This window comes from Lepus europaeus, chromosome 10 (genome assembly GCF_033115175.1).
Source record: "Lepus europaeus isolate LE1 chromosome 10, mLepTim1.pri, whole genome shotgun sequence".
Lineage (NCBI taxonomy): Eukaryota > Metazoa > Chordata > Mammalia > Lagomorpha > Leporidae > Lepus > Lepus europaeus.
This window is the reverse complement of record NC_084836.1, coordinates 68,913,768-68,929,850: the sequence shown is the minus strand read 5'-3', so window position 1 is coordinate 68,929,850 and position 16,083 is coordinate 68,913,768. Positions and strand designations below refer to the sequence as shown.

Genomic DNA, 16,083 nt, shown 5'->3' with positions numbered 1-16,083 from the left:
CATGACATCTCAACCCCCAAGCCCACAAACTTTGATGTGTACTTTGATGTGTACATCCGCAGTTTTAATAAGCCCAAGATGATGCTACTGCAGGTGGTTTGGAATTTCGTAGAAAAACTGCTCAAAGCCAAAAGAGAAGGGGCCCTTGCTTCTCAGGCTGGCCCCGCCCAGCCGGGAGGGTGCTAGGACCTCCCTCTCTCCCGGGGCTGGCCAGGAATCAGACCGGAGGGCCTTGTTGGAGCCGTAGGTCTTGTAATAGGTGTTCCCTTCACGATGTGGGAAGCCTGAACACCTTGCTTCATTGCATTCTCCCTCCAAGCTCCCCCTCCCTCTTTGGGCTCGGAAGTAGGTTTTGTTCTTCCTGTTGCAGAAGGGACGAGCAGCAGTTATGTGAGATGCAATAATGAACCTGATTCAGGTGGGCGGAGCAGGGGGCCCAGCAGACTCAGTGGTCAGCTCACCATCTCTAGTGTAGCACCTGTGAATTCTGATCTAATTCTTTCAGCGACTGTCTGGCCTCAGCCACATTAACAGAATTCCTTAGCCACCGTCTTTGGCTTTTCCCTCTCCTTGATCCCAAAATTATTTTTCAAGAATCTTTTTTTTTTTTTTTAATGTGGGGCAGGCATTTGACCTAGCAGGTAAGATGTCACTTGGGACACGCACATTCTACATCAGAACGCCTGGGTGCTGGAGTGCTGGTTCCGCTCCAGATTTCGGCTTCCTGCGAATGTGCTCTCTGGGAGGCACAGGTGATGGCTCAAAGACTTGGGTCCCTGCCACCTACCTGGATGGAGCTCCTGGCTCCTGGCTTTGGCCTGGCCCAGCCCTGGCTGTTGCAGGCATTTGGGTAGGGAGCCAGCAGACAGGCAAAATGCCTTCCACCCAATGTTATTTTTTAAAAGCAGCTTCATTGAGGTCTAACTGGTACACATACAATAAGCTGCTCGTGTCTAAAATGTGCAGTTTGATGAGTTGACATTTGTGCACATCCATGGAGCGCTCACCACAATCAAGACAAAGAACATATTCACTGCTTCGAAGCTTCCCGGCGTCTGTGTGTAATCTCCCTTGTGCTCCTCTGCTGATCTGCTTTAGATCGCCATGTGTTAGCTTATGTTTCCTAAAACTTTATATCAATGGAATCTTATACGCTACATGTATCCTTTTCATTTTTTAAAATCTGACTTCTTTGACTCAAAATAATTGAGATTTTCCATGTTGCTTTATGAATCCAGAGTCAGTCCCTCTTGGTGTATGGCAATAAATTTGCTTATCCGTTCATCTGTGGATGAAATTTTCTCTGCTTCCAGTTTTTGGTTATGACAAATAAAGCTTTTATAAATGTCCATTTATAAGACTTTGTTCATTTTTCTTGGGTAAATACCTAGAGAAGATTGTCTGGATCATGTGGTAGGTGAATGTTTAGCCCTTAAAGACCCTGTCAAACTTTTCCAAAGTGATTGCATCATTTTAACTTTAATCATAAGTCTGAGAATTCCAACTATTGGAGTCTGTCTTTTTAATATTAGCCATTTAATAGCAGGGCCATTCAGGTAGTTAAAAGGTTTTAGAGATCTTCCTTCCTTCATTTATTTGAAAGACAGAGGGGCTGGCACTGTGGCATAGTAGGCTAAATCCCATATGGGCACCAGTTTGTGTCCTGGCTGCTCCACTTCCAATCCAGCTCTCTGCTATGGCCTGGGAAAGCAGCGGAAGATGGCCCAGGTGCTTGGATTCCTGCACCCACGTGAGAGTTTGGAAACAGCTCCTGGCTTCAGCCTGGCCGAAACTCAGCCATTGCGGCCATCTGGGGAGTGAACCAGCGGATGGATGGCCTCTCTCTTTGTTTCTCCCTCTCTCTATCCATAACTCTGCCTGTAAAATAAATGAATAAATCATTAAAAAAAGAAAAGAAAAGAGAGACAGACACAGAGAGATCTCCCATCAGTTAGTTTACTCCCCAAATATCCACAACATCCAGGGCTGGGCCAGTTTGAAACTGGGAGCCTGGAGCTTCATTGAGTCTCCCGTGTGAGAGGCACGGAGTCAGCTACGGCAGCCATCACCTGTTGCCTTCCAGGGTGCACACCAGCAGGAAGCTGGAACCTACAATGGAGCTGGGACTTGAACCCAGGCACTCTGATATGGAATATAGAATCCCTACTCAGTGTCTTAACCACTAGGCCAAATGCCTGCCCCTAGAAAATTATAAAACATGTAGAGAGAGGAGTGCGCATGTGGCCTACTGATTGAGACATCTGCATGCCACGAAAGAGTGCTGGGTTTGATTCCTGATTCTTATTTATTTAAAAGGCAGAGTTACAGAGCCAGAGAGAGAGGGAGAAAGAGAGAGAAAGTCTTCCATCCCCTGGTTCACTCCCCAAATGGCCTCAAAGGGCTGATCTGAAGCCAGGAGCCAGGAGCTTCTTCCTGGTCTCCCACATGGGTGCAGGGGCCCAAGGACTTGAGCCATCTTCCACTGCTTTCCCAGGCCATAGCAGAGAGCTAGACTGGGAGTGGAGCAGCTGGGATTCGAACCGACACCCATATGGGATGCCAGTGCTACAGGCGGCGGCTTTACCCACTATGACACAGTGCCGGCCCCATCACCACATTTTATGAGTATTTTGTGTATCTTTCCAGATTTTTTTACTCAGATACTAATGAATATTCTCGATTTTCCTGTTCTTTGGCAGAGAAGGCATCCTACTAAGCATGCTGTTAGGAACTGTTCCCTTTTTCGGGTAAAACATATCTTGGAGAACTTTCTCACTCTTGGTATATTCTCATACAGTATTTCCTTGGATGAATGCACTAGGGTTTAGTTTCCCTAAACTGTCGATGGACATATGGATTATTTGCAATTGTTTGCTAATCCAAACAACACGGCAATGAACAGTGTTCCGTGCAGTGTTTCTCATGCGTGCAAACGTATCTGTAGGATTTATTCCCAGCCTTGGAATAGCATATTTGCAGTTTTTATAGATCCTGCCAAATTAACCCTATAGGGCTTGTACCAATTTCTACTCCCACTATCAATAGCTCAGAATGTCTGTTCATCCACAGCCCTGAAAAGAAAGGAAGTCAGCGAATGTTAGGATTTCTGCCAATCTGGTGGGGCTTTCAATTTGCCTTTTTATTACTACTGAGGGTGGGGGCCGGCGCTGTGGTGGGGCAGGTGTGGCCGCTGCCTGCAGTGCCGGCATCCCATATGGGTGCCAGTTCCAGTCCCAGCTGCTCCACTTCCAATCCAGCTCTCTGCTGTGTCCTGGGAAAGCAGTAGAAGATGGCTCAAGTTCTTGGGCCCCTGCACTCACGTGAGAGATCCGGAAGAAGCTCCTGGCTCCTAGCTTCAGATCAGTGCAGCTCCAGCCATTGGGGCCACCTGGGGCGTGAACCAGTGGAGGAAGACTTCTCTCCTTTCTCTCTCTCTCTCTCTCTCTCTCTCTCTCTCTGCCTCTGCCGCTCTGTAACTCTGCCTTTCAAATAGATAAAATAAATCTTTAAAAAATAAAACTAATAAGAAATACCACTACTGAGGCTGAACATCGTCGGTCTGTTAGAAGCTAGTTTTTCCTTTTCCAGGAACTCTCTGTAAATCTCATTAGACATTCTTCCTAATGGTTGCTCACGAATTTACTGATTTCTGGGAGTTCTTTATATGCAGGGAGATCAGCCCTTTGTGACATGAATTGCAAATATCTTTTTCCAATTTGTCATTTGTCTTCTGACTTGACAGAGTTTTGACTTCACAGAGCTTTTATTCCTGAAATTAATTCTGTTAATTAACCTTGCTAATTAATACCAATATTAATCTAGCTGTTTCTGCCTCCTAAACCTTTCTGTAATCCCACCCCTCCCCCCAACACTTCTCTTTACCCTGCTGCCACTACCCCAGGCCAGTCTGCCAACATCACTCACCTAAATGACCACGTTGGATTCTATCTGGGTTCCCAAACACATCTATTAACATAGTCTGTTGGGGCTGGTACTGTGATGTGGTGGGTAAAGCCACTACCTGTGGTGCCGGCATCCCGTATGGGTGCTGGTTCGAGTCCCAGCTGCTCCACTTCCATCCAGCTCTCTGCTATGGCCTGGGAAAGCAGTGGAAGATGGCCCAAGTCCTTGGGCCCCTGCACCCATGTGGAGACCTGGAAGAAGCTCCTGGCTCCTGGCTTCGGGTCAGTGCAGCCCCAGCCATTGCGGCCACCTGGGGAGTGAACCATTGGATAGAAGATTTCTCTCTCTCTTTTTTCTGTCTCTCTCTCTCTCTCTCGTTCCCTTTGTTTTTTGCTCTGTCATTTAATTAGATGAAAAATAAAATAAATAAACATTTAAAAAACACCAACAGCATGGGTTCTAACACTGTGGGTCAGTGGGTTAAGGCACTGGCATCCTGTATCAGAGTATAAGTTTGCAGAACTGGCTGCTCTGTTTTCAGTCCAGATTTGGGGAGTGAACCAGCATATGGAAGACCTCTCTCTGTCTCTCCCTCTCTCTCTCTCTGTCACTCTGCCTTTCAAATAAATAAATGAAAGCATCTTCAGGCCGGCACCGTGGCTCAATTGGCTAATCCTCCACCTAGCAGCGCTGGCACACCGGATTCTAGTCCCGGTCGGGGCGCCGGATTCTGTCCCGGTTGCCCCTCTTCCAGGCCAGCCCTCTGCTATGACCTGGGAGTGCAGTAGAGGATGGCTCAAGTGCTTGGGCCCTGCACCCCATGGGAGACCAGGAGAAGCACCTGGCTCCTGCCTTCGGATCAGCGCGGTGCGCCGGCCGCAGCGGCCATTGGAGGGTGAACCAACGGCAAAGGAAGACCTTTCTCTCTGTCTCTCTCTCTCACTGTCCACTCTGTCTGTCAAAAAAACAAAAAAACAAAAAAACAAAAAAACAAAACAAAACAAAAAAGCATCTTCAGCTGCTTTCCCAGGCACATTAGCAGGAAGTGGGATTGGAAGTGGAACAGCGAGGTCTTGAACTGGTGTCCATTTGGGATGCTGGCATTGCAGGTGGTGGCTTTACCTGCTACACCACAACACCAGCCTCTAAATAAACAAACCTTTTTAAAAATTTTCTTTGAAAGACAGAGTTACAGAGAGAGACAGAAGGAGAGACAGAGAGATCATCCACCGGCTGGTTCACTCCCCAAACGGCCACAATGGTCGGCGCTCTGCCAGGCTCAAGTCAGGAGCCACAGGCTTTTTCTGGGTCTCCCATGTGGATGCAGGGACCCAAGCACTTGGGCCATCTGCTGCTTTCCCGGGTGCATTTGCAGGGAGCTGGATAAGAACTGGAGCAGATGGGACTCAAACCGGCATCCATATGGGATGCCAGCGTTGGCAGATTATGACTTAACTTGCTACAACACAGCACCAGTCCCAATAAATCTTTTTTTAAAAAAGGACTTGATTCCTGCCCTGAAAAGTAACGACTCCTTAACTCCACCTTCCAGAGAAGGCAGAGGCCTGCAACCCTCCTGTTTCTATTGCCGATTCCATTTGGCTCTGCCCTTTCTCAGTGCCCAGGTCCCAGCGTGATATACAATAAACCAACACCTTGAAGAGCAGGTGCTGGCTAATCTGAAGGCAGCTTGCATGAGCAGAAGAGGGTCCTGGAGGGGCCCTGGGTGCCAAGCATTAGCCCTTTCAATGGTGGACCCCAGAGAGGTCCTGGGAAGGACCAGCCAATGGAAGGATTTGAACTGTTAGCTCTGGTAGGGCCTGACCAGAACTGACCAGCCTATGTCTTCTCAGGCTCCTGTCTGTTCTTCTCTTCTCAGCATCTAGATTTAGAACTGGAGGTGACAGAAGCTTGGTGTGACTTTATCAGCAGGTGGAATGGAGGCCTTGGGAGGCAGCAGATCAAAAACAATGAGTGATTTGTCCAAACCTGAGTTTGAACGCTGGCTCTGCAGGTGTACACTTCACTCAGCTACTTGACCTGTCTGAAACACAGTTCTCACACCTGCATCTTCCTCAGTCTGCTATGGACATTAAATGGGTGCATCTGACTCACACATACATCGTTGACAAGAAGTAGAAGCCAAGTCAGTTAATTAGTAACAGAGCTAGGACCGGAATAAGTTCCTTGATTTCAAGTCTGCCTCTTGAATTCTCATTGACATAGACTATATGGTCAGCATAATTTCTGCATCTCTGAGATCCCAGAAGGAGCCGTGAGGGAAGTTTTCTTTCTTAGATTGGGTATTGGTCAGTTTTTTTATCACTGCAATGACATACCTGAAGCAGAGGTTTATGTTGGCTCATGCTCTGCAGCCTCACAGTCTAAGATTCCATTGGCCCAGTGGTGACAGCCCACGTGCTGGCAGAGTCCCAGTGTGGCACAGAGCATCACGTGAAGAGAGACAGGGAGCAGGTGCAGAGGAAGGGTCACGTGGCGTGCCAGGAAGCTGAAAGAGAAGCTGCTCAGACAACCCTTCCTCTAGAGCTCAAGAGGTCACAGAGAATGAGCTTCCAAGTGCACGCCTCCCACAACCCCGCCTCCTGAAGGTTCCACCCTCCCAATAGCGCCGCCCTAGGGACCAAGCCCTTCAGGGGACACCTGTGTTGCCGTTGAATTCTCTACAATGTTGCAGTGGGTTCGTTTCTGAGAGGAGCAGCGTGGTGGGGGCAAGAGGCGCGGAGTCAACACACAGACCCCGGGAGTCGGGTGAGAGCGGGCTTGAGGGGAGCAGCCTGCAGACTCGTTTATTTCAGTTGATACAACAGCTTATATAGCCAAGACCAGCCAATCTGGTCAAGGGGCGGTCTATACCCCAACCAATCACAGCCTGTTGCCAGGCAGTTTCCAGAGCCATCCAATCACAGCCTGTCGCCAGGCAGTTTCAAATCCATCCAATCACAGCCTGTCGCCAGGCAGTTTCCAGAGCCATCCAATCACAGCCTGTCGCCAGGCAGTTTCAAAGCCATTCCTGACTAACTGACGCTCGCTTGCCAGTGGCCACCTTGGCATGGCCTTCTCATTCCACTACACACCTGAACTGAAATCCGACCGCAGCAGGCTTATTCCTTTATTTTCTGAGGACCTGAGCACACGGTAAGTGTGGTAACAGATTAGGGAGGGCTACAGTTTCAGGCTTAGGAGAGAAATCAGTTCTAGGATCTGATCTGGGAAAACCCACCAGGTCTGACCCACCAAGGAGTTAAAGTCATCCTCCCTTACCTGCTGGTTTACCTTCTGTGGTTTTAGCTCCCCGTGGTCGGCCACAGTGTGCAAATATTAATATTAGTCTTGACTCTTTCCAGACCACATTAATTTTTATTATAAAATATTGTCTTTTTAAAAAATTTATTTTATGTTTCTGAAAGGCAGTGTGATATAGAGGGAGGGAGGGAGGAAGGGAGGAGGAGAAGAGAAGAGAGAGAGAGAGAGAGATCCATCTTCCATCTGCTGGTTCACTCCTCATATGGCCCCAACAGCCAAGTCTGGGCCAGGTTGAAGCCAGGAGCTGGGAAGCAGGAACCCAAGTAGTTGAGCCATATTCCACTGGCTTCTCTGGGTGTGTTAGTAAGAGGCTGGATTGGAAACGGAGCAGTAGGGATGATAACCAGAGCTCTGTATGGGATGCTGGCGTTGCAAGTGGCCTGCGCTGTGCCACCATGCCTGCTCCCACCTAATATTATTATAATTGTTCTATTCTTTTTTTTTTATTTGACAGATAGAATTAGACAGTGAGAGAGACAGAGAGAAAGGTCTTCCCTCTATTGGTTCACTCCCCAAATGGCCGCAATGGCCAGAGCTGCACTGATCCGAAGCCAGGAGCCATGTGGGTGCAGGAGCCCAAGCACCTGGGCCATCCTCCACTGCCCTCCCGGGCCTCAGCAGAGAGCTGGACTGGAAAAGGAGCAGCTGGGACTAGAACCACATGGGATGCAGGCGCCGCAGGCGGAGGATTAGCCAAGTGAGCCATGGCGCTGGCCCCATAATTGCTCTATTCTATTGTTAGTTGTTGTTAGTCTTTTCCTGTGCCTAATTTATGAACTTTATCATAGGCATGTATATATCAGAAAAAAACGTAGCATATGTAAAATTTGGTATTTTTTATTCACTGTTTCAGGCATCAGCTGTGGGAATGCAGATGAGAGAAGTCACTGAGATCATTAATATATTCACTAATTACTTCATGCTAAGAAAGGTGCAGGCCCTGGGGATGACAGTCCACCAGAAACAGTGTTTTCCAAGCTACCTGTCCTGACTTGTTAGTGGGATGCCCAACCAGATTTGAAAAAAAAAAAAAAAAAAATTCCCAAGCAGAATTGAAAAAAAAAAAAAAATAGGAGAGAACAGAAGATACCATGGTCACTGTGCATAGATGGATAAGCACTAGGCCATAACATTTTGTTTTAGTTGCATTAACCTGTGTGTGTGAGGCCTCATGCTTTAAAATGCACCACTGTGGGGACTGGTGCTGTGGTGTGGTAGGTAAAGCCTCTACCTGCTGCACTAGCATCCTATATGGGTGCTAGTTCGAGTCTTGGCTGCTCCATTTCTGATCCAGCTCCCTGCTAACACCCTGAGAAAGTAGTAGAAGACGGCCCAAGTCCTTGGGCCCCTGTACCTGCATGAGAGACCCAGAGGAAGCTCCTGGCTCCTGGCTTTGGATCGGCACAGCTTCGGCTGTTGTGGCCATTTGGGGAGTGAACCAATGGATGGAAGATCTCTCTCTCTCTATCTCTTCCTCTCTCTGTAACCATGCTTCTTGAATAAATAGATAAATCTTTTTTAAAAATGCATCATTGTGGATTTGGTCAAAAATGTTTGCAAGCCCCTGAGGTAGGTTTGGCCTAATGGTTAAGCTTCTGCTTGGGATTCCTGCATGCCATATTGGAGCACCTGGGTTCAAGTCCAGACTGCAGCTTCCAGACTCTGAGGGTAGCAGAGAGATGGCTCAAGTGGTTGGGTCCTGCACGGAGTTCCTGGCTTCTGGCTTTGGCCTGGCCCAATCCTTTCTATTGTAGGCATTCGATGAGTAACCAGCAAATGGGAGCTATTTCTGTCTCCCCATCTTTCTCTGTCTTTCAAATAGATATTAATAGGCCGGCGCCGCGGCTCAATTGGCTAATTCTCCACCTTGCGGCGCCGGCACACCAGGTTCTAGTCCCGGTTGGGGTGCCGGATTCTGTCCCGGTTGCCCCTCTTCCAGGCCAGCTCTCTGCTGTGGCCCAGGAGTGCAGTGTAGGGTGGCCCAAGTGCTTGGGCCCTGCACCCCATGGGAGACCAGGAGAAGCACCTGGCTCCTGCCTTCGGATGAGCATAGCGCACCGGCCGCGCTGGCCATTGGAGGGTGAACCAACGGCAAAGGAAGACCTTTCTGTCTCTCTGTCTCTCTCTCTCTCTCTCCCTGTCAAAAAAACAAAACAAAAAAAAAGATATTAATGACTTTGAAGTTTGCAAGCCCTGCGCTGGAAAGTGAACTCAGGAGAACAAAGCTTTTGTTTTAGACAATCCTTAACATGTATATGTGTTCTATAAAAAAAAAAAACCTAAATGTCTAACTTTATGCCTGCCTTCAAGAGATTAAAGGTTGGTGTTGTGGGGGCTGGCACTGTGGCGCAGTGGGTTAATGCCCTGGCCTAAAGCGCCGGCATCCCATATTGGCGCCAGTTCTAGTCCCAGCTGCTCCTCTTCCAATCCAGCTCTCTGCTATGGCCTGGGAAAGCAGTAGAGGATGGCCCAGGTTCTTGGGCTCCTGCAACCATGTGGGAGACCTGGAAGAAGCTCCTAGTTCCTGGCTTCAGATTGGCGCAGCTCCAGCCATTGTGGCCATCTGGGGAGTGAACCATCGGATGGAACACTTCTCTCTCTCTGCCTCTCCTCTCTCTAACTCTGATTTTCAAATAAAGAAATAAATCTTTAAAAAAAAAAAAAAAGGTTGGTGTTGTGGCATAGTGGGTAAAGCCGTCTCCAGCAACACTGGCATCCCATACGGGCGCTGGTTTGTGTTCTGGCTGCTCCACTTCTGATCCAGTTCCCTGATAATGGCTGGGGAAAAGCAGCAGAAGATGGCCCAAATGTTTGGGGCCCCTGCACCCACAAGGGAGATCTGGATGAAGCTCATGGCTCCTGGCTTCAGCCTGGCTTAACCCTGGCCATTGCAGCCACTTGGTGAATGAAATGGTAATCTCCCTCTCAATCTCTGTCTCTCCCTATCTCTCTGTAACTCTGACTTTCAAATACATAAATCAATCTTTAAAAAAAAGAGTGGGAAATACGGAAAGATAAATATCATAGGCTTTCTGCTACCAATATGAATCTGAATTAAATTAATGTGAATGCACTGAGAGTGGGAAAAATACTAAAAGAATTCCTACAACACATATTCTTGGATGATCAGACTTTGAGAGTATTTTAGTCATGACAGGCAGCGTGAGAAGAAACAACAAAATAAAAATGACCTGGGAATCAAGACACATTCCAGATTCTGCAACCTGTTAACAAAGTGACTAGGGAAGAACCCCTTTAATCAGTCCTCTACTTCAGCCCAAGTGAGTCCGGGCTCTGTTCTTGCTTTAATTAATTAATCAGCAAATGCTGCTCAGGTTCCTAATGCTTACTGGGGTTTTTCATTCCAAAGCTCTTCCTTTTTTGATGCTTTCCCAACTACTTTTTCCTACAATGAAGAACATGAACTTGGTGCAAAAATGGTGCAGGGCTGTGTCGTTCATGCGCTCAGCGGATGGCTGTGAATGAAGCAAGCCCTTGACTGTAATGTAAATTAAAAATGACATCTCAAAAGCTGAGAAAGATGGGGCTGGCGCTGTGGCACTGTGGGTTAAAGTCCTGGCCTGCAGTGCCAGCATCCCATGTGGGCGCTGGTTCGAGTCCCGTCTATTCCACTTCCCATCCAGCTCTCTGCTATGGCCTGGGAAAGCAGTAGAAGATGGCCCAAGTGCTGAGGCCCCTGTACTTGTATGGGAGACCTGGAAGAAGCTCCTGGCTCCTGGGTTCAGATCAGCACAGCTCCGGCTGTTGCAGCCTTTTGGGGAGTGAACCAGTGGATGGAAGACACCTCTCTCTCTCTCTCTCTCTCTCTCTCTCTCTCTCTCTGCCTCTCTGTAACTCTGCCTTCAAATAAATAAATAAATCTGTAAAAAAAAAAAAAAGACTTCTATGAACTAATATCGAGTCTATTTGTATTAATTCCTCATTAACATGAAAACATAAAGTCCCCGATGTTAAAGGGGGGTTATTTAATTGCTGCCCTTTTTGCCCTGAAAGACGATTGAGTTAGAGAGTTAGAGGTGCGGTGAACGCATCCCCGCCACAGGCGCCCCTTGGTGCTGTCTGAGCGCTAGCACTGCGGCCCGCGCCGCCGGCCACAACCCGTCCCTTCAGGTGCGAGACTGCGACAGCCTCAAGCGGACAGGGTCCGATCCAGGGAGGGACCGCTGTGAGCCGGGCCGGCAAGCGTCAGGCCGAAGCCGGGGTCGGTGGGAGGCAAAGGCGCCCCAGACTTGAGCAGCCTGAGGCTCCTCTAGGAACATGGCTGGCGAATGAGGTGACCTTGAGTTAACGCGCGTAGCGGGGAAAAAAGGTCTCGGGTTTCACCGTTCCCGCTTCAAACGCTCCACAGACAGAAAGGAGCGTGTTTTCGGACAACACCGGCGCGCGCGGGGTCTTTCTCGGGTTGAAGGACCCAGACCCAGGAACGGCAGATCCGAGCCAGTGGGCGGGGCCTTGCGAGTGGGCGGGGCCACGCGGGCCGTCCCCGGAGCGACCGGAGGCCGGGCCAAGGGGCGGGGCTTCCGGCGGCAGCGGCCCTCGGGCGTCGGGTGACGCTCGGCGGCCGGGTCGTCACGTGACACGGAAGTGACTCCGAACAGGAAGAGGACGAAAAAAATAACCGTCCGCGACGCCGAGCCGAACCGGTCCCGCAGCCACCATGAACAGCAAAGGCAAGGCCACGGGGCGGCTGGGACCGTCGAGGGAAGTACTGCTGGCCCGGAGAGAGCGGGTTCGGAGCCCAGGGGCGCCGGTCGCCGGGCTGGGGGTGGGCTGCGCCGCTCTCCTCGGGCGGCTGTGGTCCTGGGGCCGCGCCGGACGCCCTCGTCATCCGCGAGCCACGATGGCCCGCTTCCCCGCCGGCCTTCTCCCTTCTAAACTCTGTGGCGCAGTTTGGAGCTGCGGGTTTGGGTGGGTGGGTGGGGGGGCGCTGTCGTGATGGGCACCTGCCAGAGCAAATGAGGCGCTGGAGCAGGGATTTGGGTAGGCCAATGGCGGGCGTGCGGAGGCGGGGCGCCGCGCTCGGAACAACAGGCAGGGCCGCGGGCTTAACCAGTGCGGTGCCGGCAAGTGGACGCCTCCATCCCGGGTTCCCGCTGCGCCCACACGGCGTCCTTGGCTGGCGGGGGGGGGGGGGGGGGGGAGCCTCGCAGCCGTGATGGCGCTTGTGTGTGTGTCTAACGGAGCGTGATGCATCCCCAGCTTCTCCCCGCGAGGGCTTCCCCTCACCCCTTCACCCTTGCCGAGGTCCCACGGGTCACGTCCACGCTCTTTATTTGGAAGTCGACCTCGCGTAGGAATCTGCGAGGGGCATGACTGAGAAGAGCCGTGGCCCACAAAGGCGGCCGGGTTGCAGCTGGGCCTGGTCAGAACCTCAGGATCCGGGGCCCGGACCTGCTCTGCATTCCGGAGTGAAGCCCCGGGTGCAGCTGGCCCTTGCTCTTACATCACCGTGCTGGTGGGTGGGAACGGTGCCGTTCCTGTCCGGTCAGATCCCAGCACCTTCTAGCATAAGGGTGCAAAGACAACACTTACTAGCTCCAGAAATGAGGCCCTGCAGAGCAGTCTGTGTTTAAAGCCCCTTCTGCACACACAAACACACACCGCCCCCAAGGTTAGCTACCCGGCCTGTCCTGCCCCATTGCAGCACTGTCCGAGGTAGGCAACCTTCATTTTTTTTTTTTTTTCCTTGTCTTCCAGGTCAATATCCCACGCAGCCAACCTACCCCGTGCAGCCTCCTGGGAATCCAGTGTACCCTCAGACCTTGCATCTCCCCCAGGCTCCACCCTACACGGATGCTCCACCTGCCTACTCAGAGGTGCGGTGGGCTCGCCCAGCCAGAACTAGTGCATTTGTTAGCTGACTCCGACTTCACTGGCCTGTTCTTTTTCCCCAACACAAGAGGGCTCACGTGAATCACAGGCAACCCTACACAGTTCAGCAATGGCTTGTGCCATTGAGAATGCATTGTTATTTCTTTATGCTCTGTTATCTGGCATGGGCGCAGGTTAAGAAGATGAGTTTGCATTCCTTGAGCCTAGTATTAGCTGTAGCAGGACGAGAGAGAGTAGAATGTTGAATGGCAGGGGGGCGGCAAGGATTGACTCATGGAAGGGAACCCAGATAGCGCTGTCGTCAGGTAACCGTCTGCTCTCTCTCCTGCCTCTTCTAGCTCTACCGTCCGAGCTTTGTGCATCCAGGGGCTGCCACGGTCCCCACCATGTCAGCTGCATTCCCTGGCACCTCTCTCTATCTGCCTATGGCCCAGTCTGTGGCTGTTGGGCCCTTAGGTTCCACAGTCCCCATGGCCTATTATCCAGTTGGCCCTATCTACCCACCTGGGTCGACAGTGCTGGTGGAAGGAGGCTATGATGCAGGTGCCAGATTTGGAGCTGGGGCTGCCGCGGGCAACATCCCTGTAAGTACGCTCTCACCATGGAAAACTGAGCCCTGTGTGTGTGAACCCTGTGACGTGGCTTCCTGGGCCATCACCACTAGCATCCCGTAGTCAGGCAGAAAGTGTTGGGGGGGGGGGGGACTTTGGCAGGTAATAGGTGGCATGCTCACTGGAGTCTGAGTTAGCCAGTTTCCTTTGATTTCCTGTCTTCTGAGTCCTGCTTACCACGTTTCCGGTTCATGTTGGTACAGTGAACTGGGGTGATGCTCTGTGCTGACTGCAGAAGCACTTACTGTTTGTCAGCAGCAGGCTGTGGGACTAGGAGCTCTGACGATTGGAAAAGAACGCCTAGTTCCTCGTATGTGGCTTGCAGCGGGAGACTCGAGGTTTCGGTTAGCGTGGTCTCCTGCTTGCTTCCTCAGCGTTGGGATTTACAGCCCAAGGGTCCTTGCCAAGACCATCTCACTCAGTGCAGGAATGGGGTCCCTGCTGAGCGTTCAGGTTCCCCAGGGATCTGTTCACAAACCACGCAGGCGCCCTGTGGGACTGCTCCGTGGACTTGGCATCTTGTCTTGTTTGGGGATGTGAGTGGCAGGGATCTCCTTCCCTGAAAATGACTGTGGGTCTGGCCTGCCAGTCTTCCCACTGGAGCTGAACCCTTTCAGTCGGATGGCAGGCGTTCATGTTTGTATCCTGGGAGAACACGGTAGCCCTGCTTTAGAACTCCGGTAGGTGGCCGGACTAGCCGGCTCCTTGGCGTACTGTTGGTGGGCGGCAGGTGGCCATCTTCCCGGTGGGCACTCTGCGCCACCTGGGTCACTCTCCCTGGTTTCAGCTGCCCTGTGCCCAGTCTACCGTGTCTTCCTTTCAGCCTCCACCTCCTGGATGCCCTCCGAACGCGGCTCAGCTTGCCGTGATGCAGGGAGCCAACGTCCTGGTAACTCAGCGGAAGGGAAACTTCTTCATGGGCGGCTCAGATGGGGGCTACACCATCTGGTGAGGAACCAAGGCCGCCTCTGTGCCGGGAAAGACATCACATACCTTCAGCACTTCTCACAATGTAACTGCTTTAGTCATATTAACCTGAAGTTGCAGTTTAGACACATGTTGTTGGGGTGTCTTTCTGGTGCCCAAACGTTCAGGCACTTTTCAAATTTAATAAGGAACCATGTAATGGCAGCAGTACCTCCCTAAAGCATTTTGAGGTAGGGGAGGTATCCATTCATAAAATGAATGTGGGTGAAGCAGCCCTAAGGATCTTCCTTTTATTCCTCCGGAGTAATACTGTACCATACTGGTCTTTGCTTTTAGTAATAAAACATCAATTAGGTTTGGAGGAAACTTTGATCTTCCTGAGAATTAAAGTTGCCAAATTATTCTGATTGGTCTTTAATCTCCTTTAAGGTTTTGATTTCTATTACTTGTTATAAACGAAATGCATTAGTTGTCAGACTTTTCCCTTCCGTCCTCTACCCACGTCCCACGTCCCGCCCTAGTCTTCCATCCCCTCCTGCCAGTCTCCTCTGAATCAATGGTGCAGGACAGAAAGCCAGTCAGACTAACTTCCTTCTCTCCTTGCACTGCTCCCCGCCCGTCATGTTCTCACTAGTCTTTCACAAGGATCCTCTGAAACCCCCTCCAGGCCCCACGCACAGACCCTGAGACATCTGCTCTCCTTAACTCCTCAGGCAAAAGTGGAGGATGCCGTTTGGACTCCCCAGAGGTTATCTCTGCATATACAGCTCCAACCCAGATTTGCTTTGGTGCCAGGGAAACTGAACTCTGAACAAGAAAGGGTGCAAACCACCCCATAAACCAGTCTGTTTAAAACGTGAGCGGCAAGGAGGGTGCATTTCAGAAGCCTGACTGATGTCTTTAGAGCCAGATTTAAGGGGAGTTTCTGGATCCAAAATTAGTCACCACTGCTTGTCAGAGTGTCCCAAGAATTCCCACACCTGGTCGTGGGGTCCCGTCGTGAGCGCCTCACTGTAAAATGACTTGAGCCCAGTGAAATCGCGTTAGGGTTAAGAGTATTTCAGGGATCCTTAATATTTTGATTTTTGTTTTTCTGAAATTGGATTTTATTTTATTTTATCTTATAATTTCAGTTCATCTAAATCTTGTGTTCTGTACATGTGATGTTTGACTGTACCATTGACTGTTATGGAAGTTCAGCGTTGTATGTCTCTCTCTACACTGTGGTGCACTTAACTTGTGGATTTTTTATACTAAAAATGTAGAATAAAGACTATTTTGAAGATTTGAATAAAGTGATGAAGTTGCATTACACCTCACTCCAAGAATTCTTTACTTAGCTTGTTTTTAGGATTTCTTCTGTGTATGTGTCTTTTATATTGCACCTAGCGTTCGGCCAGGTGCTGCAGTTGGTTTGGTTTCCTTTAATGAAGTCTTTGAAATCAGTGTGGGAGTACAGGGCTAA

At 50.3% G+C, this 16,083-nt stretch overlaps 1 protein-coding gene across 2 annotated transcripts; it reads left to right on the top strand.

Annotated features, from left to right (window-relative positions):
• Window positions 1-11,801: 11,801 nt before the first annotated feature.
• On the top strand, window positions 11,802-15,930 carry DAZAP2 (DAZ associated protein 2). 2 transcript variants are annotated; one of them, XM_062203642.1, is made up of 4 exons: window positions 11,802-11,918; window positions 12,946-13,064; window positions 13,419-13,584; window positions 14,512-15,930. In XM_062203642.1, exons 1-4 carry the CDS (start codon window positions 11,906-11,908, stop codon window positions 14,835-14,837), a joined length of 624 nt encoding a protein of 207 aa, XP_062059626.1. In that variant the 5' UTR covers window positions 11,802-11,905; the 3' UTR covers window positions 14,838-15,930. The 2 variants fall into 2 exon arrangements, with proteins under 2 accessions (XP_062059626.1, XP_062059625.1); XM_062203641.1 differs by having other exon boundaries at window positions 11,806-11,918; window positions 13,419-13,664; window positions 14,515-14,738.
• The last annotated feature ends 153 nt before the right edge of the window (window positions 15,931-16,083 follow it).

Excerpts from the sequence above, each read along its gene's own strand:
- DAZAP2 (XM_062203642.1), top strand. Across the intron at positions 13,065-13,418 it reads CTCCACCTGCCTACTCAGAG|CTCTACCGTCCGAGCTTTGT; the intron begins GTGCGGTGGGCT and ends TGCCTCTTCTAG. Across the intron at positions 13,585-14,511 it reads AGTTGGCCCTATCTACCCAC|CAGCCTCCACCTCCTGGATG; the intron begins CTGGGTCGACAG and ends GTGTCTTCCTTT.